The sequence below is a fragment of the Chelonoidis abingdonii genome, chromosome 3 (genome assembly GCF_003597395.2).
Source record: "Chelonoidis abingdonii isolate Lonesome George chromosome 3, CheloAbing_2.0, whole genome shotgun sequence".
Lineage (NCBI taxonomy): Eukaryota > Metazoa > Chordata > Testudines > Testudinidae > Chelonoidis > Chelonoidis abingdonii.
This window is the reverse complement of record NC_133771.1, coordinates 175,744,744-175,771,873: the sequence shown is the minus strand read 5'-3', so window position 1 is coordinate 175,771,873 and position 27,130 is coordinate 175,744,744. Positions and strand designations below refer to the sequence as shown.

At 42.9% G+C, this 27,130-nt stretch overlaps 1 protein-coding gene across 2 annotated transcripts in view; it reads right to left on the bottom strand.

Moving 5' to 3' along the window:
• Positions 1-243: 243 nt before the first annotated feature.
• Positions 244-27,130, bottom strand: part of KCNH1 (potassium voltage-gated channel subfamily H member 1) — a 336,977-nt gene continuing 310,090 nt past the window's right edge. For both annotated transcript variants that reach the window (XM_032762968.1, XM_032762969.1), the window contains one exon: positions 244-1,086. In XM_032762968.1, the coding sequence (XP_032618859.1) occupies positions 244-1,086 (843 nt within the window). The remainder of the gene's footprint in view (positions 1,087-27,130) is intronic.

The window sequence follows — 27,130 nt, the reverse complement described above, 5'->3', positions numbered from 1 at the left end:
GGAAGATGAAGGAGATGAAAAGAACTTTATAAACTCTACCCTTGCTGTCAAAAAGACTTCAGTCTCAGCTGCCATCTTGACATGAGGTTGCAATTCTTGTTACTGTACCTTTTTTTAGAAACAGGGAACATGCTTAATGAACTGGTCCCTCATTGGTTTTCATCAAGAAAGGCTAAATTTAAAATGGTTGGGGTGGGTGGGTGTTTATTTGTGTGAGTTTTTGTTTTTTAAAAGAGAAACATCTCAGCTTGCTCCAAAAATGTCCTTTTCTGATTCTGGAGACTGAGGCCTTGATATTTCAAACAGCTCCTCTGGTGACTGAGAGCTTCTTCTTGAGGTTAATATCCTTAGTATCTCCGCAAGCTGTTTTTCTATACTGCTCATTTTTGTGTTTAAAGCCTTGATGTCCTCTTTCAGCTCATGTTTTACTTCCAGCATGGTAGCCTGAAGAGTCTGTTCTGGGATAGGGTAAAAAGAATGCTTGACCTCTGCAAGGACAGGACTTCGGTCCTGAGGGCTCCTTGTCTCCCCAACATTATCCAAGCGCAAGTCACTTTTTGTAATGCCACTGTCACAAGAGTCTGTCTTCTTCAGTGTAGTCTCTCCTGAAGTTTTAGTTCTTTCTGGTAAAGTCTCCATGGATTCTGCTTTGGATACTTTGTTCCAGTCTTCCCCCTTTCCGCAAGCATCTTTGAATTTGGCCCAGCCTTTGCGTCTTGGGTAGTCACCGGACACTTTGCACCCTGCATAGTCTGACGTAGGGGCCTGCAATTTGGCATGATCAGGCACACCGGATGTTGAAGCAGACTGGTACGAACCAGGGGTTGCAGGGCTCTCCCTGACCGTTACGATACTAGCTTTCACAATAGTGTGAGAGTGCTCTGCAAGAATGTTGCCCTTTTCCACATCCAGGTCATCTGGATCCCTCCCCCTTTCTGCCGCTAGCCGAGCTTCTTTCTGTTGCCTGAATCTTTGAAACAGCCGACGGACCGGGTGGTCTGGTGGTAGAATCAGAGGCGCTTCATTCTTCCTTTTCATCCTCTCTTCTTCTTCACGTTTGACATCACTGATCTTCCGGAACACAATCTGCAGAGAAGAAACATATTTCACACTATTATGAATTACATAAAGGTCACGGTGGGGAGGAAAGGGAAGTAGAGAAGCGTGATCTCTGTTAAACATTATTAGAAGCAAACTGCTGCTAACTACAGCAGCGACACACATTTATGTTAACATTACTGCTCAACACCTAGAGTGGCTTATGTTGTGCGTAATGTGGGCTATCTTGATATTTAGAAGCATGCTACATCCATTATATGGCTCCAAAGGTACTGGAAAATAACCTTTTCAGTTCTGAGAGGCGAGATGAGATGGTGTCACTAAATGTAATAATCATAGTCATTCCATTCTAACATGGATTATTACTTCTGGGTCTTGGGGTTCATCAGTGTACTCATTTTTCACGATTAAAAGAGCCATTCTCATGTTTTTCCGCGTACTCATCCTTGAGCTCACTTACTGTACATCACATGAACTTTGTATTTGATTTATTGCAACTCGGCCAGCTAAGTGGTTTGTACGACCAAGATTAACTCATATCCATGCTCATTTACTGTAGTCTCTGAGGTACTTCACTGAAATTGTTTTCCCTCTTGCTTCCTTTTCTTGTTACACGTATCGTATGAGATAAAGGTTGATAAGTTACTCTGAAGGATAAAAGGCAATAGTAGAATGATTCTGTCTGAGTCTACTCTGCTCATTGGAATGGTGGGAGCTGCCAGGGAGCTAATTATTAGAGCTAGCTGGAAAAACTTCAAAATTTGCAATATTTTTGACCAAAAAGGGACATATTTTTCATAAAAAGTAATCCTGGTTTTTGACCACCTCTACTAACAACTTCTTGATCCTGTAGGCTGATCTGTGCCAGCCCCAGCCCTGGTCTAGAGGCTGCTCAAACTTACACTACTAATGTATGGTCCCATACTGCTCACAGGAAGAATATTCCCCCCAGTAACAATAGACTCTTTATCACTGTTGGTATTTTCCAAGCAAGAAAACAGGGTGCACTCAACTCTGGTGTTCAAGTAGTTCAATTCCAAAATGGGATGTACATTAAGGCCGAAGTTTTCAACGAGACCAACTGCAAGAGTTAAGTACCCAGCCCTCACTGAAAAGCAAGGGAGTGGGGTGCCAGTCCCCTTAGGTTCCTTAAAAAAAAACCCCAGTCTAAAGTTATTGTAATACAGGAGAAAATATCCCTGAGGTTCTAAATATGAACTGAAACTGATTAAACAACCCCACCTCTCTGTTCCGGAGGCGTTTCCATTAAAGGATCAGAAAAGGCACTGTTTTTGCACAACACCCAACGGGAATGTTTTGTGATTGCTCTGCTAGCTCTAAAGCTCCTTGACATTCTCCTCAGTGAGATGCAGGCATGCAAAGAAAGAGTTGTGTTAATTGCTGGGTATTTAGAAAGGAGACGAAGTCAGTGGTGGGAGAATCATGGAATGTTTGCCAAATAGGAAAGGACGAAATTAGTAGGAAAGGACATTTTATTTTCAAGGTTTAAAGGGGCGTCTAAATATAAACTAAAGAATGACAAAGTGTTGGACAGTGTCCTTTCAGGAAATGGCAATAATTAGGAAACTCAGCCAAAGGAGTCTAATTTCAAAAGGAGAGGCATGACACCCAGTCGGAATAAATAAATAATACAGTGCTCCAAAATAAGGGCTTGTCCACAGACAAAAGTTGCACCAGTTGAACTGAAGGTGACACATTAAACCAATTTAGCTAAACTGATTTAACTTTGCACATGGATGCTCTGAGATCAGGGTAAACCTGACTTAAGCTGGTTCACCACATACCCATTCCTCACAAGTGCAGAATGTACACAGACAAATGGGTGATGAGAAGTGGGCTGTAATCACAACTATAACTAGAGAGGGCATATCAACTGTTGGGAGAGCTTGACATCAGCCTGCTATTCCCGCAAACATAGAGGACCTCAAACTGTTTGTTTAAGCCTGGACATTGTAATTCAGTTTGACAGTAACATCTGACTGAAGCTGCTACTAGTACGCCATGCACACAGGTGCCAAATAAGCTGGTGAGAGTTCTGGTAAGCAGCAAGCTGTCCAAAACTTTGTTTGTGCACATTCTTGCATGATGCGCTGGGAAGGTATGCTAGGCTGCTGGGCTTCAGTACAAGAGGGACTGGAAGTTATGAACAAGCCCAAGAAGGTGGACACTATGGGGAAGGTTTTCAAGAGTGGTCAGTACCTCGCAGTGCCCATTGTTTTTCATTTAGGTACCTAAACGGGACCTGTTGAGTGCTGAACTCTTGAAAATGTGCCCACTGGCACAGTTCTCCACACGGTATGGTAGAGAGTCTCAAGCCCCAATGCACACCTATTCCTGTACTCTGAAAAGCACACGGTGAAACGGACGGGGGCACGTGTAAAGAATGGGATTGTCTGAGACATCGGCTTATGCATAAGCTCATTCCTATTATTGTAATCAAGCACTTTGCTACCTACTTCCATGTGCGAGAGGCACGGTGGGTGAGGTAATATCTTTTATGGGACCAACGTCTGTTGTTGACCAGGCAGCCACACAGCAGCACCCTCATTAATGCAAAATCAGATCCCCTGGACTCCCTGCCTTGTTCATCATCTTTTGATGACAGATATCTGTGCACTACCCTGCACCCTACTGTGCAGAATCAAACCCGAAATGTGTTTGTCTGGGGACTCCCCCTGAGGTTGGCGTGCTCACTCTTTTAGCTGACGACGAAGTGAGAACAATGCACAAATACATGTCAAAATATATCTGTTGCTCTGGCAAGTTTTCCAGTGCTGTGCTTTCTCACGGCAGCTCCTTACTGAATACTTTGACTCCACTGAAGTTTTATGGTAACTGTGCAAAGAGAAGTGGGAATGAAAGAGGCTTTAAAGGGCTACATTTAGGGTTTTTGTTTGTGTTTGTTTTAAAGGGGCAATTCAACTGTTTACAGAGAAACAAATACAAATAGCTGTTTTGGGTGGATTGTTTTCTGATCAATTCTGAGGCAAAGAGGAAGATGGACAGACAGACAGACAGACAATATATTTGATCTAAAGGAAGACGCAGGATCTGGAAAAGGAGGTCATTTTTATTTCAGCTTTTTTTTCCCTAAAATTTTGCATTGATCCCTTAGTGCAAAAGGGAAAGGTACTTTTATAGAGTTGTCTTATCAAGTGTGTAACACAGCGATATGCATATTAGCTAGTTAACTAACTGAAATGACAATTATAATAGACTGAGTGTAATGAGCAAACTTGCATTGTGGTTCCTAGCAGCAACCCCCAGCCCTAAATTTCAGGCTCTACAAATGCTACATTGCTTGCTGTATTTAGGTTGCTATCATTCACAATGAATTATAGTGGAAACATCACATCCATATGTTGGAAGATTTAGCATTTTTGCTTAACTAAAAGGAGATTGTTGTAATTGCTTTCAAGGGTGATCAAATCTCATACTCCTGTATGCAAGCTAAGTACCACGGTGCCAAGGCACATGCTACATCCTTACATACGTGTACAATATTGCATAGTTTTCATGATGGATTGCAAGGATTTCAAACAACAGGTTACTGCCAATAGCACGAGGCAGGCTACTTAAACAGAGGGACCAGCTATATGAAATCCTATGCTCCAATTAAAAAACGGCATTCTACTAAATCAGTGACCAACTTACACTTTGGGTTAGATTGTGCTTCTAGAAACTACAGCCTAAACTAGGGGTGGGGGAGTGTGGAGCAGCTGCTCAGCAGGAGCTGGTCCTGGAAACAATCCAGCTGCCTCAGACTGAAGGCCACTAGGGGCTCTGCAGGAGCATGCACTGGAACAAAGAACTCTAGCCCCCATTTATAGAGTGCAATGGGACTAGACTATCCCACTCCCCTGCAGCAGCTCAGCCTAGCTGCCACTATGGAAGGGAAGCCAAGGTCATGGTCCTTTGGGGAGTTGGGTGCTGCTGCTGGCATTAGATGTGTGCGCACTTTGTACTGCCCGCTGGATTTCAGGCTGGGCTCTACAAAAGGATGGATGGAGTAGGTTCCTCCATGTGGTCTTTCCAACCCCTCTTGTGCACCTGTGTGGGGTTGGCCACAATCTGGTCTGTTTAGTTAAACAGAGAAGAGAGAGAAGTGCTGCATTTTGCTCATTGAAATGAAAGCAGAGGACAGAGTTGTGCTTGATGTGTTCCAAGAGTGTAGCCCCCTTTTGTCATCATCCATTTGAGTCCACCAGAAGGATGTGCTTGTTGTACCTGAAGTGCCGTTAGTCACACCTTCATCACTCTACAACTCTCTACTCTGATAACATCTCTACTCCATCACTACTGATAGGACATTAAGATTAACAAACAGCGCCACTTCAGAAATATACGTAAAAGAGAGAGCAGTGAACCAAAGTGATGGTGTATTTTAAATCTGCTCTTCTGCAGTCAAAGCTTTACAACAGGCAGCTAAGTGGGTTGTTTCCGCCCTCCCCCCCAGACAATATGGCCTGGGTCCTCAGCTGGTGCCAATCAGCATAGCTCCCTGGATGTGAATGGATCAAATCCAATACACACAAGCAGAAAAGCTGGCCAAAAATGATTTTAAAATTATATTTCAAAGTCTGCATCAATGAATATGAATTTTCATGAAACAAGGCTGCAGTACCAGTGACAAATGCCTCAATATTCCTTTTTACTCTCTGCACAAAGGTGCTTGCTTCCAGGGAGCCAGCTGTGCTTTAAACATCCTCTACATGCCTGTTGCAGCTCATTCAGATGTCACTTCTGACAGCTCATGTGTAAGAAATAAGGAGGAAATGAAGCAAAATAAGCAAAAAATATTTAACAGTGTAGTCAAGGTAGACACTTGTCTTACTGTGATCTTATTGGCAGGTAGGTGCCTGACTCCCACTGAATGTCATAGAATAATAGAATATCAGGGTTGGAAGGGACCTCAGGAGGTCATCTAGTCCAACCCCCTGCTCAAAGCAGGGCCAATCCCCAAGACCGATTTTTATCGCAGTTCCCTAAATAGCCCCCTCAGGAGCTAAACTCACAATCCTGAGTTTAGCAGGCCAATGCTCAAACCACTTTAGAGAGAGAGAGATATTCCTTATAAAAAATCGTCCTAGCTAATGTTATTCTGGATGTTCTCATTATCCATCTAAATACGTCATCCTTTGTAGACTCCTACTAAGTTCTTGGCCTCAATGATATCTTGTGGCAATGAGCTGCACAGGTTATTTATGTACTATGTAAAAAGTATTTCCTTTGATGAGTTGTAAATTTGCTGCTTTTCAGGTACATTGAATGTCTATTTGTCCCTTGAGTGAAGGGAAATAGCAGCTAGGGAAGCCTGATTTTTCTCTATTGCTCACCATCATCTATTTATGTCCCATTTTAGTCTCCTCTCTAAACAGGGAGGCTCTTTCCAAATTGCCCTCATATAGAATTATTTCCATGTCTCTGATTATTTTCCATCATCAACACACTGTTGTTTGAGGACATTTGTTTAACACAAATACTAAGTGTTCCATTTTCACTTAGGTCTCTTGAAAGTCAATGGGATTTAGGCTTCTAGTGCCTATGTCACTTTTGGAAATGGGCCTTATGCTCCTAAGTCATTTAGGCACTTCTGAAAATGTTACCTCTTAACTCAAAGTAATGTTTGGTATTAAGTTTCTTTGTCTTCTTGATGAGCAGTTAATTGGTCCATCTGAGAAAGAGAAATCCTTGTATGATTTCAAGATTAAATCATTTAAAATGCTACAAGTTAATATTGCAAGTGAGAATTGTTGCAGTGGGTTGATCATATTTTCATCTTAGTTGTTCTCAGAGTTAAGAAATTCTTACCTTAAACTGGTCCACTGGTGGTACAGAATTGTTTTAAATTTGATGTTTAATTCTGTTACCAGTATAGTCTGCAGCTTGATACACTTTACACATAATTTAACCCAATCCTGAGGTTGTTCAAACATCCTGTAGAATTCTAACAGCATTTCACATTTTAATGCTGTACCATGCTTACTGCACCATGATTCATGGAATCACAAAACAAAACAAAAAGCCCTCCACTGAACAGCATGAGGAACTCTTCTATTTAAACACCTATGGCCTGGAATATAGACTTGGTAGGATCTTTCAGATAGGAGACGATCAATATGTTTGCACAGCTTGAAAATCTAAGTGCTCACCGAATGGACCCAAAGGAAGTCTGAGATTGTCATTTTAAGGAAGGAATCTCGGAGAGCTCTCTCATTACACAGGAAAAGGAGGGTAAATAGAATGTGCTTGGTAGGAAGATCAGTCTGAAGTACCACTGGGATTCTTCCTACTCCTCATTATTCCCATTTCATAAATGGTTTTCCATGAAAATTGCTGGGGATTCAGTTAAATGTCCTGGAATGGTATGTGGTCCCAAAGTTCACTCATGGTGAATAGGTGCTGATCAGACCGTGTTGCATAGTAAGTAGCCAGGCATGAAAGTGTGAGTAAAAATCGAAATATATGGATTCAATTAATAGGGACCATATTGCCTTCAGGAATAGTCTTACTAAAAACAATAATGGTGGAGAAACAATATTGGAAGCAGGGTCGGCTCCAGGCCCCAGCACGCCAAGCGCATGCTTGGGGTGGCATGCCGCGGGGGGCGCTCTGCTGGTCGCTGGGAGGGTGGCAGGCAGCTCTGGTGGACCTCCCACTGGTCCCGCAGCTCTGGTGGAGCATCCGCAGGCACGCCTGCGGGAGGTCCACCGCAGCCGCGGCACCAGCGGACCCTCCGCAGCCATGTCTGCGGGAGATCCACTGGAGCCACAGGACCGGCGAGCGGCAGAGCGCCCCCTGTGGCATGCCACCGTGCTTGGGGCAGCGAAATGGCTAGAGCCGGCCCTGATTGGAAACATCCCAGAGAGACTCAAACGTTAAACTTACCTTGACATTCATGTGCCTAGGGACACAAGCAATGTGAGTCTGAGAGACCTGGAAGTGGCTTTTGTTAGGTATGAAGGAAAACGCTTGATGTTTTTATAGCTTTTTTTATGGAATCAGTTAGAGATGCTGATTTTAACCAAAGCAGAGCTTTACACATTTCAAACTAAAACATATTTCAGAACAATGGGCAAAGACTCTAGGAGGGTTTTTACATTCATGCTGCACAGGGTCCACCTCATCACTACCTTGAAACATATTCCTCTCTGGGGGTGTCTCCTGGCTTGTACTCACTAGCAATCTTCTGGAAGAAAATTTCACTCTCTACTCAGAGCCGTTATAAAGGTGAGCAATAGCTGCACCAGTTATATGCGTTATATATACCTCGAACATAAAAGTATAGGCATTGCTGTAGCACAGTATCCTCTTCAGGCACTGAAGCACACAGTTAATAGCGGGGAAAGGTTTGCAGCAGTAGCCCCTTAACTCCTTCCAAGGTTATACTAGGGCACTGAATGAGAGGAAAGAAGAGTGGGATTGTGCAAAAAAAGAAGGTGAAGATAAGGAGAGGAAAAATATCCTATCAAAAGAGCTCAAACTGATATTAGCTCTTGAAGAAATAGAGGGCTGAATTCAGAGGTCATGTAAGGGGTGTGTGCAGGACTCCAGTTAGGATCACCGAGGTGTACAGTAGAGCTCCACCTCCATGAGCTGCCATCTCATGTTCCAGACTCTCACCTTTCATTTAAAAATAAGTTTCTGCCTCTTAATAGTTGCAAAAAAAATCTTCAAATCAGCCAGGAGTGTAACTATCACAGTGATGTCAGGCTGAGTTTGCTGAGAGCCTGAAAAAATAGCTCAAAGGGGTTTACTGCCTCCGGTCATTTCAATAAGGCTTTTACTGACATGTCCTATTATGGAGACAAAGTCCAATAAAAGAGATTAACCCACCCCCCTTGTTTCTCTAATTCCCAGGACCAACACGGCTACAACAACACTAAACAAAAATATTTAATTATGATCACTTATACGTTGGCATTGATAACTATTTTACTACTGATCAAAGCATTTAAGAAGCAGGTGAAAGACATGCAAGGGATATGCCCAGTTCATCAGCCATAGTATAGATCCATAGACCTATATCTCAGAGGCGTGCATTAGAGGGGTCCATGGGGAAAAATAGACTAGATACAGGCACTCGTAGCAATGCAGATGTAGCACATCTGCGCCCCCCACCCCCTGCAGCTTGTCCCAAAACTCTTTCCTTTGTGCCCCCATGTCACCGCCAACCCACTTCCCCCAACATCTGGTTTCTTACCACCACCAGCCATCTCCAACCCCTGTAGCTTCAGCACCCATCCCTGCAAACTACAACCCTTACCCACTGCACTCATTTTAGCCAGCCTGAAGTGCAGCACTCATTGCATGGCACTCCAGACAGGAAGGCTGAGTATGACAACAGGACATATGCAAATCTGTGATTGTCCCCACTCAACCCCTCTCCCTTCCCTCCTCCCACACAGCACAGATGTTTCCCAAGCAGTTGTGTTTCTTTTCAATAAATGAATTCTTTGGCTTGAAAAAGATACTGTCGCCCAGGAAAGCAACAGGCAGTGCAAGTCAGTGCATCATACATAGCAAACACAGATGCCTAGTAGCATTGGAACCACTGCACTTCACACCCGTGCAGGGCACCAAACATTAATGGTGGCTTTCAGCATCATATTGCTCCCTCAAAGCATCCCTAATCCTTACAGCCCCACGCTGGGCCCCTCTAATAGCCCTGGTCTCTGGCTGTTCAAATTCAGCCTCCAGGTGTTGAACCTCCATGGTCCAGGCCTGAGTGAAGCTTTCACCCTTCCCTTCACAAATGTTATGGAGGGTACAGCATGCGGCTACAACCGTGGGGATGTTGTCATCGGCCAGGTCCAGCTTCCCATACAGACCGCACCAGCGGTCCTTTAAACGTCCAAAAGCACACTCAGTCATTCTGCACCAACTCAGCCTGTTGTTGAACTGCTCCTTGCTGCTGTCAAGGCTCCCTGTGTAGGGTATCATGAGCCATGGCATTAAAGGGTAGATGGTGTCTCCAAGGATCACAGTGAGCATTTCGGCTTCCCCTATGGTGATCTTCTGGTCTGGGAAGACAGTCCCAGCTTACAGCTTCCTGAACAGCCAGTGTCCCGAATGATGCATGTGTCATGCACCTTTCTGTACCAGCCTGCACTAATGTCCATGAAATGCCCACGTTGATCCACAAGCGCCTGGAGAACCATAGAGAAATACCCCTTCTGATTTATGTACTTGGAGGCTAGCTGGTCTGGTGCCAGAATTGGAATATCCATGCCATCTATCGCCCCCTGCAGTTAGGGAAACCCATTTGTGCAAAGCCAGCCACAATGTCACGCATGTTGCCCAGAGTCTCGGTTCTTCTGAGTAGGATGTGATTAATAGCCTTGCAAACTTGCATCAACACAATCCCAATGGTCAATTTTCCTATTCCAAACTGGTTAGTGACCGATCAGTAGCTGTCTGGAGTTGCCAGCTTCCAGACTGCAATAACCACTCACTTCTCCACCAGCAGAGCAGTTCTCAATCTTGTGTCCTTGCGCTGCAGGGTGGGGGCGAGCTCCGCACAAAGTCCCATGAAAGTGGCTTTTCTGATCCAAAAGTTCTGTAGCCACTGCTCATCATCCCAGACTTGCATGACGATGTGATCCCACCACTCAGTGCTTGTTTCCCGAGCCCCAAAGTGGCGTTCCACTGTGGTGAGCATGTCTGTGAATGCCACAAGCAATCACGTGTTGTACGCATTATGTGAGTCAACATCATCGTTGGACTCCTCACTGTCACTTTGTAGCTTAAGGAGTAACTCAACTGCAATTCGAGAAATGCTGGCGAGACCCATCAGCATATGCCTCACAAGTTCAGGATCCATTCCCGCAGAACGAAAAGGAAGACAGAGCGCACAGTACAAAAAACGTTGAAAGATGGTGCCAGATGTGGACGGAAGCACAGGGACTGCTGGGATGCGAAGCAATGCATCACGGGGCATTGGAACAGGACCTAGAATGCCCTGCCTCCCCCCCACACTGCCTTCCCACAAGCCACAGCTCCAGAATGGGAAGAGGTGCTCTGTGGGATAGCTGTCCATAATGCACCACTCCCAATGCCGCTGCAAGTGCCGCAAATGTGGCCACGCCACTGCGCTTGCAGCTGACAGTGTGAACACACGGCAGCGCTTTCCCTGCTGTGGTCTCTGATGGCTGGTTTAACTCACAGCACTCTACATCTGCAAGTATAGCCATGCCCTAAGTGTAAACATTCCAGCTTGGCCTCTGAAACCCGGGGAGGGGCAAGGCCCTCAGGGTGTGCCTACCTGTAATTAACACCCCTGGCTGGGGTGGAGCTCGCAGGGCTCGGGCTATGGGACTGTTTAATTGCGATGAAGACATCTGGGTTCAGGCTGGAACCAGGGTCCCAGAGCTCAAACATCTACACTTCAATTAAATAGCCCCTTAACCCAAGCCCTGGGAGCCTGAGTCAGCTGGCATGGCCCAGCTGCGGGTTTTTTATTGCAGTGTAGACGTACTCTCAGAGCCTGGGCTCCAGCCCAAGTGGAAATGTCCGCACTATTGTTTTTAGACCCTCAGCCCAAGCCCCGCAAGCCCAAGTCAATTGACCTGACCTCTTAGATGTGGTGCTGTGGGTTTTTCTTTGCAGCGTAGATGTACCCTTAGAGACAAAGGCTTTTCAAAAATGGATGTCTAGTGTTAGAAGCATAATTTCATATTTAGGCCCTTAACAAAGTATCTGATTCTCAAAAATGTTGACTGCCCAATATCTCCTATTAAAGTCACTAGGAAATGTGAGGTTTATAGCACTTTTCAAAATCATGTCACTTATTTAAATGCCTCAGTACAGTACCTGCAAATACAACTTTCAAAGGGATTTGTACTTCTAACTCCTTTAGGCACTTCTTAAAATGTTATCTTTAGGAACCCAGCTTTCAGCATGTACTTCTGAAAATCTCAGCCAAAGTGTCATGGGCAGTTAGATACGATGGGAACAGTTTTAGACATGACAGACGATGACAACTTTTTACTGATGATAATTTATGAGCAAAGCCACAAAGTTCGGAACTTAATTTCATATCATATTTGTACTCTAAAGCTTTGGAGATGTTAAAATTATTTCTCAGACACCATCTTCTTCCACCCTACATAGCAGTGGCAAAGCCCTCACACCCACACAGAATACTTAGATGGTTTAACCAAACATATGATCTAAAAAAAAAACAACCCAACAACAAGAAAAACACCCTTGTCCTTCAACCACTTCCACTTGCCAGCTCTCTGGTCCCTAGTTACTCTTCCCATCCCAATGCTGGATTAAGTATAAATTTCTTTCACAAACAAAAAACTGCCCCAGTTCAAGAAGCAGAGTAGATGCCAGCAAACTAGAAAGAACTTTGGAAAGTAATATTGGGTTCAACTTTATTTTCCCCCAGGGGGGAAAAAAAGGAAAAAGTTTTCATGTATGGATTATACCAAGAACAAACAACGTTCCTGTCTAGCTGACCAAGGGAAATATCAGATTTATGAAGCTGAGTAAATACCTGCAGTTAATTACTGAAAGAACCACTGAAGAATAACAGTCTGGCTTTAACAAAACCCTGTATTCCCCTTGACAGACTCGGCAATCATCTAAATTATTTCAGAAATCATAAATCCGTGACTGTTTCCCATAACCACACTGCAAGAGCACTAACAAAAGCAGACCTTTTATTTACACGCAGTGGGGAAATTAACAAAGGAAAAAAACTTTTCAAGGACAAGTTAATGAGTTTCAAGGGAAAGACAGAAAAATTCCTCTCTGGATACAGCATTGGAAGGGTGTGGCACTCTGCACCTCAGAGCAGCACCCCAGAAACCCCATGTTCACCATTGTGATATTATATATTTTGTACAAAGTATACCTGGTGAGGTATCATTTTAAAAGTCATGATCTGCTGAACATTAATATCCTGTTGAATTCTATGTACTAACATTGTATGGAAAGTTATGAAATATTGCTATGTGCCTTACTGAAATATGGTATGAGGTTGGGAATGTCCACAAGCCAGTGTTTCAGTTATAACAAGGGAGGGCCAGACAGCGCTGATGGCCCATCAAGGAAAGAATCCACTATCCCTGAGACTCTTTAGAGAAGACAGATACGCAATGGGGACTGCCCTGACCACCCACACCACAGCAAGGATCTTTCTAGAAGCTGGAAAAAAGTATAAAAGAGGGAGAGTGACATCAGTTGGCCTTCCTCCCCCCATCTCAACACCTAGAAGCACATCTGGAAGACAAAGACTTTGAACTGGGGAAGTTTGGTGCCAGGCTGAAAGGTAGTACCAGCCTGTGTATTGAGGATCTGTAACCTGCTTGTACCATCTGTCAGAGTGAGACTCTGCTTGATTCGAATCCTGCTTAGTTTGTAGAATTTAGACTGTGAATTTATTTTTATTTCTTAAGTAACTAACTTTGATCTCTATGCCTGCTACTTATAATCACTTAACATCTATCTTTCTGTAGTTAATAAACTTGTTTTATATTTTACCTAAAACAATGTGTTTTGGTCAAAGTGCTTGGGGGAATCTCAGCTCAGATTACAAAGGCTGGTACATGTCCACTTTCCTATGAAGAGGCGAACTGGATAATGAGCTTACACTGGCCAGGCTTCTGACCAGTCCAAGACTGTACAGTTCTGATGTGCAAGACTGGGTCACTAGGGGGAATTGGCTGAGACTCCCTATTGCTGGTTCATGAATGGCTAGGAGATCATTCATGTAACTTGGTTGGGTGTGTCCCTGCCTGTGGATGTCTGGGTAAGTGCAGCACCTGCCAGAGGCTTGCAACTTGATATCAGCATCACAGTGTGAGAGGCAGCCCAGGCTGACAAGTTTGGAGGGCTCAGTGGTTCCACCAGCCAGGTTGCAACCCCGGGGACCCTGTCGCAAGGGGCTGAAAGGAGAAGAAAAGTAGCCGACCAAACAGTTGCAATAATAATTGTTGACGTACTTCATGAATGCCCATATGTTATCTTAAGACAGTTAACCCATTTAGAAATAGTCTAAGGGTCCAATTTGGCTCTGACTGAAGGCAAAGGCCAAACACCTCCTGACTCCAAGAAGGGTAGGATTAGTCCCTAAAACTGCAACAACACATGAGCAATAATCTAGATAAGAAATATACCAAATGATGTTACTGTACCTCAGCCATTATAATCTAGTACAACCAGGCAAGTGAAGTGGGAAAGAGAGAGAGTCTGTAATGAAAAAATAGGTAAGACTCTCAACTTCCTCATATTCATAATCTGCATTTTTTTGTTCAAGGGTAAAAAAAAAATTACTGGAGGAGTTTAGCTTTAGAGGCTCTATTCCCTTCCTCCTCATAAAATGTTAGAACACCATGAATGACTTATTCTAGCCAGTTTTCAGTGTTGTTGTAGCCATGTTGGTACGAGGATACTAGAGAGACAAGGTGGTGAGGTAATATCTTTCACAGGACCAACTTCTGTTGGTGAAAGAGACAAGCCTTTGAGCCTGTGTAGCTTAAAGGCTTGTCTTTTTCACCAACAGAAGTTGGTCTGGTGAAAGGTATTACCTCATCACCTTGTCTTCTTTATTTTAGCCAGGACTAAAATATACTCAACCCTTTCACCTGCAACACATTTTGTCAACGCTTTTTTTTCCTTCTTGAGTGGCAAGATCCAAGAAAGAGAGAGTCCTTTGGCTTTGATATGTTCTTTCTTTAGTGGTGTAATACTTTTTTCTTTATTCAGACAGTGCTGGTATTGTACATGGTACTTTACAGACAGAAGAAAGATAATGAGCCAGATTTTGATCTTTGTTACACTGGTGTAAATCTAGTCCAGAATAACTCCACTGACATCCATGGATTTAGTCTGGTATAACAGAAGTCAAAATCTGTCCCAATGGTGCTCTGAACAATAGGGAATTTTGAGTAGTTCGGTCTACCTCAGTCCTTCCCATTGGACAAGGTGGTCAGAGATTTACTTAGATTAGCTCCTCGATGTCCCCCATTTGACAGAGAGCAGGTAATCGGCAACATCAGTCTTCATGATGGTAGGGGAGAAATGGCCAATCATGTGCCCGCAGTCCTGCAAATCTTGGTACATATCTAATTTTCATGGGACTACTCATAGTAAGTAAAGCTAAGTACATACATAACCCCTTGCAAGATCAGGGCCTACATTATTAAAAGAGAAATAGATAGCCTCTTGTTAACGGAATTCCTAAAATCTTGGTGATTCCCAATCTGATCTAATTTTCAAGATATTAACAGCTATCTGCTATTTTCTTCCCTTTAAATAATCATAGGGGACATAACCTGAAATATTTACTCAATCCATACTGAGGAAACATTCCATTGCAGCCCATGGAAGTCTCCTGTATTGCTGACAGAAAACTCAGAGGAAAATCTGAGTAAGAGCTTTGAGACCTGAACCTCTGACAAAACAGCCTATTCAGATATTTACTTCAAAAGAGCCAGATATACGACTACTGTGCCCTGGTCTGCACATGCACAAATGGGAACTACATCTAGGGGGAGAGAGTATGGTATAGCCATTAGTGTGAAACGCTCAGTAAGTAGCCTTGGCATGGCTTTGCAGCTTGTCCAGTTTGAATGAAATCACTCAAATCCTATGTCCAGATGGAGCAGGCAGACAGACTGTTTTGCACACCGTTACACTGTTATACTTAGTTTGTTGTTTTATCACTCCATCCAACATTTCACACAAGGAGATAAATTAAAGGGGTGGGCAGGTCAGTTTTTCTAAAGTTGGTGTGAGTTGCCTGTATTTAAATGAATGCACAATGCTGTAGAAAATTCAAGTTTTGCAGCTGAAATCTTAGAACTGTGTATGGAGCAGAACTTAGATGCTTGTCAGTTGTTTTTTTGTATTAAGTTTAATTCTATACAACCCATCTTCCACTCATGAAAATATATTTTACAGGCCCACCTTGCTTCTCTAATATCCTGGGCCTGACAAGGCTACAAAAAGACTGCTTATCTTTTATAGACACAGACACTGTAATTTGGGAAGTTTTACTCTACACTTAATCAAACACATAGCCAGCCTCAAAGAACAGCACAAGTATAATCACATCAAAAACATGAACCATCATTCTACTTTCTCAGGTACCAAGGAGAGGAAGTTACTTCACATTTGTCAACATCAAGAGCAGTGCTCCACTGACAATATTTGATATTGTAATGAACTGGCTGTTGTGTATGTATACACAACCCTCCGCTGCGTAGAATCAGAACTGTTCAACAGTGTGTCATAGATCCCAGACAGTTAACAACAAATGGAGAGTCTGTCTCTCAAGTGGAGGGGAACTATTATTTTGAAGCAGAAGGATCCAAATTCTTGTTCCACTGTGGCTTTGAGGGCCTGATCCAAGACCCACTGAAATCAGTGAAAAGTCTCCCATTGACTTCATTGGGCTTTGGATACAGCCCTGTATCACCATAGTGTGTAGCATACTGACAGCTGTGAAGTTCTTAGTTAGCCATGAATCTATTACTATACTAACTCCACCCAGCTTCCCATCCTCCCACCTCTATAGCACACACAGGCAGTGCCAGGACTTGGCAGTTCTTCCTTAGGGTTAGCTGCAAATAACATGGTACTATTCTGCTCTCGTGCTTAATAATTCTCTTTTACAAATACGAAAACACCCACAGAGTCTGCAAGCCCTAGATATCATAAACAATTAAAGGTTTAAATTACTTGTTGTGGTCCGCACAGAAAATGGACTTATGCATGAGGAAAACAATCACCAAGAAGCCATTTATTACTACCCAGCCCATCTAGCAGCTGCTGGGAATTGATGAAAATATCTTCAGGCTTATGTTACACTGAAGAAAATTGAAGCTGATCTATTAAAAAAATGCCAGACAGACACCAAGGCAGCAACAAAAATGCATAAGACGCTGATGTTGTTAAAGAAAATTAAAGCTGCATATCATCAACCTAATACAGTGTGGTAGAGAATCACCATAGTGATGCTTTATTAGGTACTTAAGAGGCAATATGCAGAGGTAAAACTAGAACAGAACTGAGACCTTCCGTCCTTTTACAGCTTAGCAAGGAGTTTTGGTAGGAGGGGGTTATTTGGGATGAGTTTGCGTCTCACAAAATTGCAGGACTTCCCCAAACAGTCTTCAGTAGATCTCTCTTCTATACTATATTGCTGCTGCTATTCCAGGGTTAGATTCTGCTCTCAGTTACCTCTAGTGATGTGAAGCCTGTTTCTATGAGAAGCTTTATAAGCACACAGGGTTCATCTATAGCAAAAATGGGTGAAGATTCCACTAGGCAACTAATTTGTTAGATGTGAACGGAAGCCTGTAAGCATATAATGGTGGGCGATGTAGATTTTCCAAAGCGACTTCCACAGTTTCTGACCCTATTTAAGCATTGCCCATTGTGATTTGTCTCGGTTGCTTTGTGCATGGGTCTGATGGCATCACACAGGAGCACAAATCCAAAATAATGCCATTGAGGTGAGTTAATGTTAACTCCAGATTTATATGGGTTTCATGACCGTAGAATTTGGCCTTCCGTTTGTAGTAGTTTCTGAAGGGAAACAGAGTTTCTTCTCAATTGGTGTGATGGTTTCGTGGAAACAAAGTGGATGCATGTCACCATATTCCTCAACAACCTCCATGAGAAATGCTCTGAAAAATTAAAGGAAATTGAGGTCTGAATGGCCCCGGCAATGTGGCTACAAAGAAATCGTGTTACCAGTGATCCTGACACTGGGGGTAGAGGGCCCTAGAGTCAGTGTATGGAGGAGCTGGACCAACACGTGAATGGACAGGGACCTCGGGTAGCTCCAAGGATTCTGGGTGTGGACTGTTCTTTGTGCTGGGGGTGAGCAAACCCTGTCCTCTAGACAGAATGGTCAGTGATCCTCCCTTCTGAAAATCGGACCTCTTCCCATGCCACGGATCCACAGTATCGGCACTATGCGCCCAGCTTTGGAATAGTCTCTATGAGGAACCCCTTCCATGTGCCAGACCCAGATCCCCTAGGGGTCTCACTCTTCCTCTACGGTAAGCTGCACGGCTTCACCACCTCCTTAGACTGGATCTCTAGGGCTGCAGCACCCTGCATCACATCATGAACTCCATTCAGCAAGTCCAACTGAGACAGACTCCTGAGGGAGATCTATACACTCTTCAGGGATTAATGCACCTCACCTAGCAATTGCAGTGACACACAGACACAGCACTGTCAAAATACAGCATAGGAAATCCTGAGGGTAGTATAGAGAATTGAAAGTTAAACCATAGTCCACTCTGGTTAGCCCAGAGCCCAGCCAAGCTGTAGCGAACCGCTTTGTTCAAGCAGTCTGTCTCTCCATTTGATCTCTTTCGTCATATTTCAGGCAGGGGAGCTGGAACAATTTGTGTAGTGGTTCAGAGCCACTGAACCAAACTGCAAACCCTGTATATGATGAAAACCACTTCAAGCCAGGGGTGTGGTTCCAGCACCTCTGACTCCAGATAAGAGCCCCGACACCTTCTAGCAGCCAGCTCTTATCCCCCCACTTCACATCTTCCTGGCCTTTGTTCTCGAGCTGGGGAATGTTGTCCAGCCTCCCTGTGGAGAGGTGGGAAAATCTGTATCCCTCTGGGGTGCTGGTTGCTAGTTATCAATGTCTGCAAAGTCAGCTCCAGGCACCAGCCCAGTAAGCAGGTGCTTGGGGCAGCCAACAGAGAGGGGCGGCACCTCCGGTTCTTTGGCTGCAATTTGGCGTGGGTCCCTCGCGGAGCAAAAGACCAGCTGCCGAATTGCCACCAAAGACTGAAGCAGCGGCGGTAGAGCTGCAAATCGCGATCGTGGCTTTTTTTTTTTTTCCTCTGCTTGGGGCGGCAAAAACCCTGGAACCGTCCCTGAATGTCCGGCAAACTAGATTTGCCATTGTCTTTTCAAATGTTCCATCGATACAGGGACCAAGGACCAGACACCCACATCTATGTCTCTTAGCCTGCCATAAGAGCAAACTGCCCTTTTCCACCCCACTGGGTAACAAGGCAGCCTATAGGGTAAACTGAGGCACAAACAGGACTCAAAAATATTACAAAAAATTCCAACTTTGTCACAACACATTCAACAGAATCATCATCACAAGAGTTTGTTGGAGAGAAGCCTGAATTCATAGTTTGAGGACAACATACACAATCTGGGTTAATGTATATAACTCGGACTAATGCCGAGCTTTGGTGCCTGAAGCTGAGTGAATGAGCTAAATGTTATTAGGCTGAATTTCATTAGTGATGCTGCAAGTTTTTTCTTTGTGAGATGATATTCTGAAGGCTAATTAAAAATGCTATAAATGGTGACTTGAATATTACTGTTCAATCATGTCACTCATATTTATTTAGAAGTTGCGCACAACCAAAAAACAATTCCTTTTTTTCATACTTATTCTGTTTCATGTGTGCAGGCTATGCTGCACTTTCTCCAGAGAAAAACATGAAAGAAAACTCTTTTGATCAAAATGCTGTTGGAAATAAGATAACATATATACAGCGTGATTACTGGAGAGAAAAATAGCTGAATCTAGTATAACTTGATGCATAAACCACAGTTTCTGTAACACGGTACGAGGCATCAAGGCAATTTTTTTTCTTGTTAAAAACAGCTATTCAAAAATTTCTACTAACAATACAGTTTAAGTGTCAATACACTTAAAACTTCAGAGCCTGATCATGAGCTCTGACAGGTACTCAGAGTAAATAAGAATTAAGGGTAACTGCTATTTTTCTAGTGCACTTGTCCTTCTAACTTTTAAATTAAAAGCAAATATAATTAAGCTGATAAAGTGTGTATCAGTTACAACTCTATAAGTACTGCATTATTTTGAGGGGGAATAAAAACTGCCATACACTACTAACAAGCTCAGCAAAATGCTTTTGATGAAAATATGCTAGACCTAGTGGAGGGGAAATATTTTAATAAAGGGGAGTCACAATGAATTTTAAATTACCTGCAGTATTTTCATCTTTGCACCATATGTACAATGGGTAGAGCAGGGTGATATTTTTTCAGCAAAAAGTAAATTGTAAGAAAAATGCATTTTTCGAGGCACTGAAGCTATTCATGAATTCAGATCAAATTTGTCAAATAAATTTCAGGCCTCCCGAAGCCACTAAAAACAACAATATTAAAAGTGTTGAAATGGTTCATTTAGAAAAATGTCCCTTCCCTGGAACTTTCTAGCAAACAGATGAGGTTGTGGTCATGATCTGCTATAGCTTCCATCATGCTGTCTCCACATCTGTACACCATAATGTCATCAGCTAGGATGCTGATCACTGAAAATCCTGTTCATATATCTTGTTGGTGACACTGAAATTCTCCCATTTCAGGTTTGATCCCAAATGGCATTTTCAACCATATATTTATCTGCTGGTGTCCAAAGTCTGGTAAGGTAGCTGCTTTCTAAATCCACTAGCACTTCCCAATATACATCTTTGGCATCGAGTACTGGGAATATTTTTGCTTTTTGCTAAGTCAAGTAGTATCTCTTAATCATAGGTATTTGGTACTGGGCTGTTTTTAGTGCTTTGCATATATCGGTTGGTTCTATGCAAACAGGCGGGTTACCCGGGGGGGGATCCTAGCCGGTTTGCCAGACAGGATGGAAAATATTTTTGGTGCCTCTCTCAGCAGCCAAAAATAAAATGCCAGCCAATCAGAGCAGCACTGGGGGGGCTAGAGGGGAGAGCCCAGCATCATAGTAGTTTGGCATCCCCTGGAAGTTGGTGCTCAGAGTGACTGCCCTGCTCTACCGCTCCTAGAACTGGCCACGAGCTTGCCTGGATTCTCATGCTGCGTATCTAACTTAGGGGCTCCGTGAAGCAATGCTTGTATTGGCTGAATTGTTTTATCTGTGAAATCCCAGCCCTTCCCTTTCCCCTCCTCCTTCCCACTCCCAAAAAAGGGAAATCTTTGAGCAGCTTTGTTAGAGGGATGCCACAATGTATTGGCTGCTCTGGACACATTTTTTGTTTTACTTGTGTGCCTATGGTATCGATCATTTGTCCTAGTTTTAGGCCAAGTCTACACTGTAAACTTACGTCAGTATAATTACGTGTCTCAGAGATGTGAAAAATCCACACCCCTGAGCAAAGCAGTTACACAGACCTAACCCCCGGTGTAAACAGTGCTAGGTTGATGGGAGGGCTTCTCCCGCCGACACAGCTTCTGCCTCCCAGAGTGGTGGATTAATTGCACTGATGGGAAAAGCTCTCCCACCGGTGTAGTAGCATCACATGGAAGAGCTACAGCTGCACCACTACACCATTTTAAGTGCAGATCTGCCTTTAGTGTCACTAGGTTTGTGAATATACACGTTTTAGCTGAAAGCTAAAGTGGCTTCTGTGTTGTCTGTACTACTTGACATGTCAGTCTGTATGCTTTTCCTGGGTTTTCTGCTTGTAATTTATACTGTCCTGGTGGTGATATGATTGTGCCACCATATAGTTTTAATTTGGCTTGCAATCTTGCTTTCTTGTCTCGTATGACGCTGAGAAAGTCTTTGTAGACTAGCACATTCATGGATGTCCCACTGACTATTTGGCATTCAATTTTTTGTTTGTGTGCTTCATCCTGGCCTCTGCATTTGGTGCTAGTCTGAGCTTTACAAGCCATTTTATTATGGTAGCTGCTTTGCACTGCATTAATGACATATGGATGCAAAATCTAAGGCCACTAAGTAACTGCTTGCTTCCTCAGTTTGGTGCATTTTTCTTTGTTTTTCTTGTCTGCAAGCTTTGCCATAACAATTTGTCTTGCCACAACTATTGCACGTGACACTATACATGGGAGGTTTTCTCCACAGTATACACAGGTCTTTTTTTTTCATTTGCATTTATCCTCTCTGCTTTGTGTTTGGGCATTTGCTTTTGCACAATTTTTGGTGCATTTTCCCTTGTATTTTTTTGATTTCCTTAAACTATGAGGTGAATTCTCTCTGTTTGCACTCCACTTATGCTCTGCATTAGGATGTGAACTTGTTCGCTAGCTATGCACATTTGTAGCTCTCGTCAGAATTTGTGTGGGCTCTGAGCATTCTCCTTAGAGCTCTTGCACCTTTCATTTCTATTACTAATCTATCACAAATTAGTTCTATGCCGTGTAATTGTAACCATGTTGGTCCCAGGTTATGAGAGAGACAAAGTGGGCGAGGTAATATCTTTTATTGGACTAATTTCTGCTGGTGAGAGAGAGCTCTGTGTGACTCAAAAGTGTCTCTCTCTCATGAGCAGAAGTTGGTCCAATAAAAGATATTACCTCACCCACCTTGTCTCACAAATTAGTTCATTTTTTAAGATATAATTGCATGAAACAGCCATTTTGCACAGTTTGGCAACATACAGAGCTATTAAAGCAGCAGAGAATCCTGTAGCACCTTATAGACTAACAGATGTTTTGGAGCATGAGCTTTCGTGGGTGAATACCCACTTCGTCAGATGCATGTAGTGGAAATTTCCAGGGGCAGGTATATATATGCTAGCAAGCAAGCTAGAGATAAACGAGGTTAGTTCAATCAGGGAGGATGAGGCCCTGTGTTCTAGCAGCTGCGGTGTGAAAACCAAGAGAGGAGAAACTGCTTCTGTAGCTGGCAAGCCATTCACAGTCTTTGTTCAATCCTGAGCTGATGGTGTCAAATTTGCAGATAAACTGAAGCTCAGCAGTTTCTCTTTGAAGTCTGGTCCTGAAGTTTTTTTGCTGCAGGATGGCCACCTTGAGGTCTGCTATAGTGTGGCCAGGGAGGTTGAAGTGCTCTCCTACAGGTTTTTGTATATTGCCATTCCTAATGTCTGATTTGTGTCCATTTATCCTTTTCCGTAGAGCTATACAGAGCTATTGTTTCTCCAGATTTTTGATTACACCTGTTAAAAAGATATCTTTTGCATGTGATTTTTTTTTATTGAAAATGCTTTGGAGTGCTTCTGTGATTTGACATGGTTCCTCCCAGGCTGCTGCTGACATATATACAAATGATGTTGGAGCATGTGACAGCCTTTGTTCATCATTACAGCCAAAAGTATGGCTGCTCTATTTTATTTATTTTTAATCTAGCTCCGTTGCAATTTCATAGGTTTCCAATTGTGATTTGAAGAATGTATAGCATCTCCTTTCACGTCCACCTACTCAGGGACAGGAATCTGGTAGCTGCCATAATTACTGTTTCTTCTCTCTCTTTTTTGTTTTGTGTGCAATAGTCTTAGTTTCTGATTTCCATGTGCCTGCAGGAGCGAGCACAAAGAGACAGAGCCAAGACAGTGCAACATTCAGGCTTTATTCCTTCCTCCATGTATACTGTCCTCTCACATCAAGCACTTCCTGAAAGTAGACTTTCTACAAATAACCATACTATAATGCCCCCTACTGGGAAGCTATTTATCATAAAAATGATAGTGTCAGAATGGGACACTTAACATCACAAACAGGAGCAGACAATAGTTTGATTTTGCCCCAAGTGTTCTTAAATGACCCAACTAGCGCATAAAGCACCAACGCAGCAGGACAGGTGTGTTAACACCCACTATCACTAGTAATGTCACTTTTCTGTGGACAATCTGATTTCCATGCACATAGCGTCACCACCAAACATTAGGACTGATCCTGCAACCCTCACTCACCCAAAATGTTCCATTGACCTCAATAAGACTAGTGGCATGAGCAACAGTTTACAGCAGGGGTCAGCAACCTTTCAGAAGTGGTGTGCCCAGTCTTCATTTATTCACTTTCATTTAAGGTTTCACATGCCAGAAATAATTTTAACGTTTTTAGAAGGTCTCCTTCTATAAGTTTATAATATATAACTAAACAATTGTTGTTTGTAAAGTAAATAAGGTTTTAAAAATGTTTAAGAAATTTCATTTAAAATTAAAATGCAGAGCCCCCCGGATCGGTGGCCAGGACCTGGGCAGTGTGAATGCCGCTGAAAATCAGCTTGCGTACCACCTTCGGCACCCGTGCCATAGGTTGCCTACCCCTGGTTTACAGGATCAGATTTATTTATCACCATTCCGTGGCAGCAATGTAATATTCACTGCTCTACTCTAATTACACAAGAGAACTAATTATTGTAAAGCCAATGATAACATTATAGTTCCTAGGTGACAACATATTTGCTATAAGCTATTAATACCTCGTGCCTCTAATAAACTAGGAAAACTGGATAAACATGTAAAATAGGAAACACACATTAAGTTCGGGGCCTGCTGTGTGCCAGACACTCAGACTTCAGTACTATATCTGTGATTACAAAGATGCTCTAGAATGATACTTGGGGAAAACAATCAAAATCTGTTTAAACCACCAGTTGTAAACAGATACATCAGTAGTGTACATTCAAACCAGTGAGATGAGAGAAATGCCCTTCTCTTTATATTTAAAAGCCTTGCTTGTATGTAGTGCAAGTGTTACCAGCAGAGTGGTCAAAAATTTTCCGACAGAACAGTTTTCTGTCAGAGGCTCCCTGGGCTCCCATGTGCTTGTTGTTTTAAAATCCTCTCTCTCAAAATGCTTTGTTCCCACTGTTAGGATAAACAGTACGGTGGTTTAAGAAGGCTGTCAGATCTCTACATACACCACTGGTCACAGGCTCCCACAGGGAAGAACCTCAGGTGCCAAAACCAGCTGGATCCGCTGGGTAAGCCTGGTTGAGATGCAAGGTACGGTAGCCCAGTGCCCAGTCTAAGCATGACAGAATTATGGGATTGCCCCTTAACACAGGTAAAGACTAGTGGGGGCACTGAGAGGGAGACTAGGAAGGGGACAAAGGTGCAGCTAGCCCTGCAAACCTTGACGCTCTGTAATACAAAATACTACATAAAGAGCTGAATAACTACAGGAACCACAACTTTGAATTTCCTGATTTTTTGCAGTGTTGCCAACTCTCGTGATTTTATTGCGACACTCATGATATATTTTCTTAAAGCTCCTGAGGTCCAGGGATTACAGGAGAATCTCAGCTTTAATTTGGTTTAACAGTTTTTAGTCCTTGGCGTTGTAGAGGAATGGTGGAAGACGTAACTGGCGTGTCCCCAAAGGCTCAAATACACAGAATTCAAAGAAAACACACAAAAAAATATTATTTTTCTCAAAGTCTCATAATTTTTAAGCCAATCTCATGATGTTGGGGGAGGAGGGAGAAGGTGAGAGGCTAACTCACAAAACTCCACTTCCCCTTTGCAGGAGCTAGGAGGCTGAGGGAGGAGTAGAAGAACCGAAATCGCATGCACACACCCTCACAGCAGCCAAGCGACAAGAGGGAAGAGCAGAATTCCCTCCTCCCCCTGACAACAGGCCAGGAGGTGAGGGGACAATGCACAAAGCAGTTCCCTTCTGCTTTCAGCATCAGAAGTTTGGTGGGAGGAACTGGAACAAGTTCATAGGAGTTTTTAAACACAGGAAGGGCACTTCTGAACTGAATTCTGAAATGGGTGGGGCGTCTATGGAGGTATCTGTGGGTGATGGTGATGTGTTTAGGTGATATTTAATGACATTGTGTATTTTGTTCATAATGTCATTTCAGAAACACTGGCTTCCCCTTAGTATCATTTCTTCCCCTTCCTATTGCTCTTCTTGTATCTTTCTTTCCTGCTCTTTATTTTCCCTTTTGATTGTCAGTTGTCTGTTTTCTGTCATTATCTGTCAACCATTCCATGCCTATTGCACTCTCCACAGAAACACTGGGTGGAATTTTCAAAAGTACCCCAGTGAGTCAGTAACACGGGGCCCACTGGCTTTCTATGCGGCTTGTGTTCCTAATTCACTTACGTGCATAATCAATCCATTGCAAACATTCCTACAGTAAAGTACAATGAATATTCTATTTTCCTTGATACATAATGCTCGTGTGGCTGCATCCCTGTGAATTCACCCTGGCGTAAAGGTCGTTGCACAGGTTGCCTGAGCTGGAGTGAATTCAGCTCTGCATATATTTCAATAGGTTAACATGCTTTGAAATTTGGTGACATTTCATTTTTAAAAAATTACTGTAGCTACATGAAAAGGAAATAAACCCTATTCATTAGGCAACCTAACTTACCTATGTACTGTAGCTGTGAGCAACCTACAAAGCCTCAACTGGAGAATCAATTCCAGTCTGCTATTCTGTCCTTTTTTGTGTCGAGGAACACTCTGGGGTTTACAATAAATAGGAAGGAAACAAAATATTAATGGCTGGGTGAGAATCAGCAATCAAAAAGCACACTGCAGCAGAGCTTCTGTTTTACCCCTAGTGGCTATCAAACCTCTTCAGCCTTAATAGCCCCAAGCTTAAAACCTTCCGGGGAAAGAAAACAAAATGTCTATAGCAGACACTCATCTTATCTTTATAAGAAACTGCTCTTAACTAGCAGCTCCAGGGAATAGCCTTCTGACACTCTGTTGAAGTATGGTTCCAGCTGACTCTTCCTAGTCTAGTTTCAGTGCTGGCAGCCATCTCCTATCAGGCAAATGCACGGATGAGCTAATTATCCAGGTGACAGACCCAACAGATCCCCCCAAATATTGTCACGGACCAGCCTTTAAAATAGCAATAATTCTAGAAGTTGTTTTATCTATTTTTATTCTTTAAAATGAGGCACAACAGCACTGTGGTGAATAATACAGTTATAAATGCCAATGCAGACACTTAGTACTTGTAATAATGGATTTCATGTAAGTATTTCCTCAAGTGTTTTACAAGCAATTAATTAATCCGCATAATATTCCTTTGCATTAAATAGGTACTACCACCACCATTATCATTTATTTGTATTGGAGTGGTGCCTAAGGCTCTATTGCCGGAGGGGAGAGGTTACACTTTTTCTCTATAGAGAAATGCAGCAAAATGGCTTGTTTCATGAAAAAACATGGCCACACACAAACCACACACACATATTGTAATGGCCAGTGCCAGGCAAGTAATGCTTTCTGAGCTGCTAGAAATGTTACCTGCAGAAGAGTTTCCACTCTCTCTTTTATAGTCTGTTAGAAGTTTACTTTGACAGATTCCAGAATCAGTGGATAACTTGAGTAGCCGTTGTTCAACAATATAGTAAATTTATTTAAC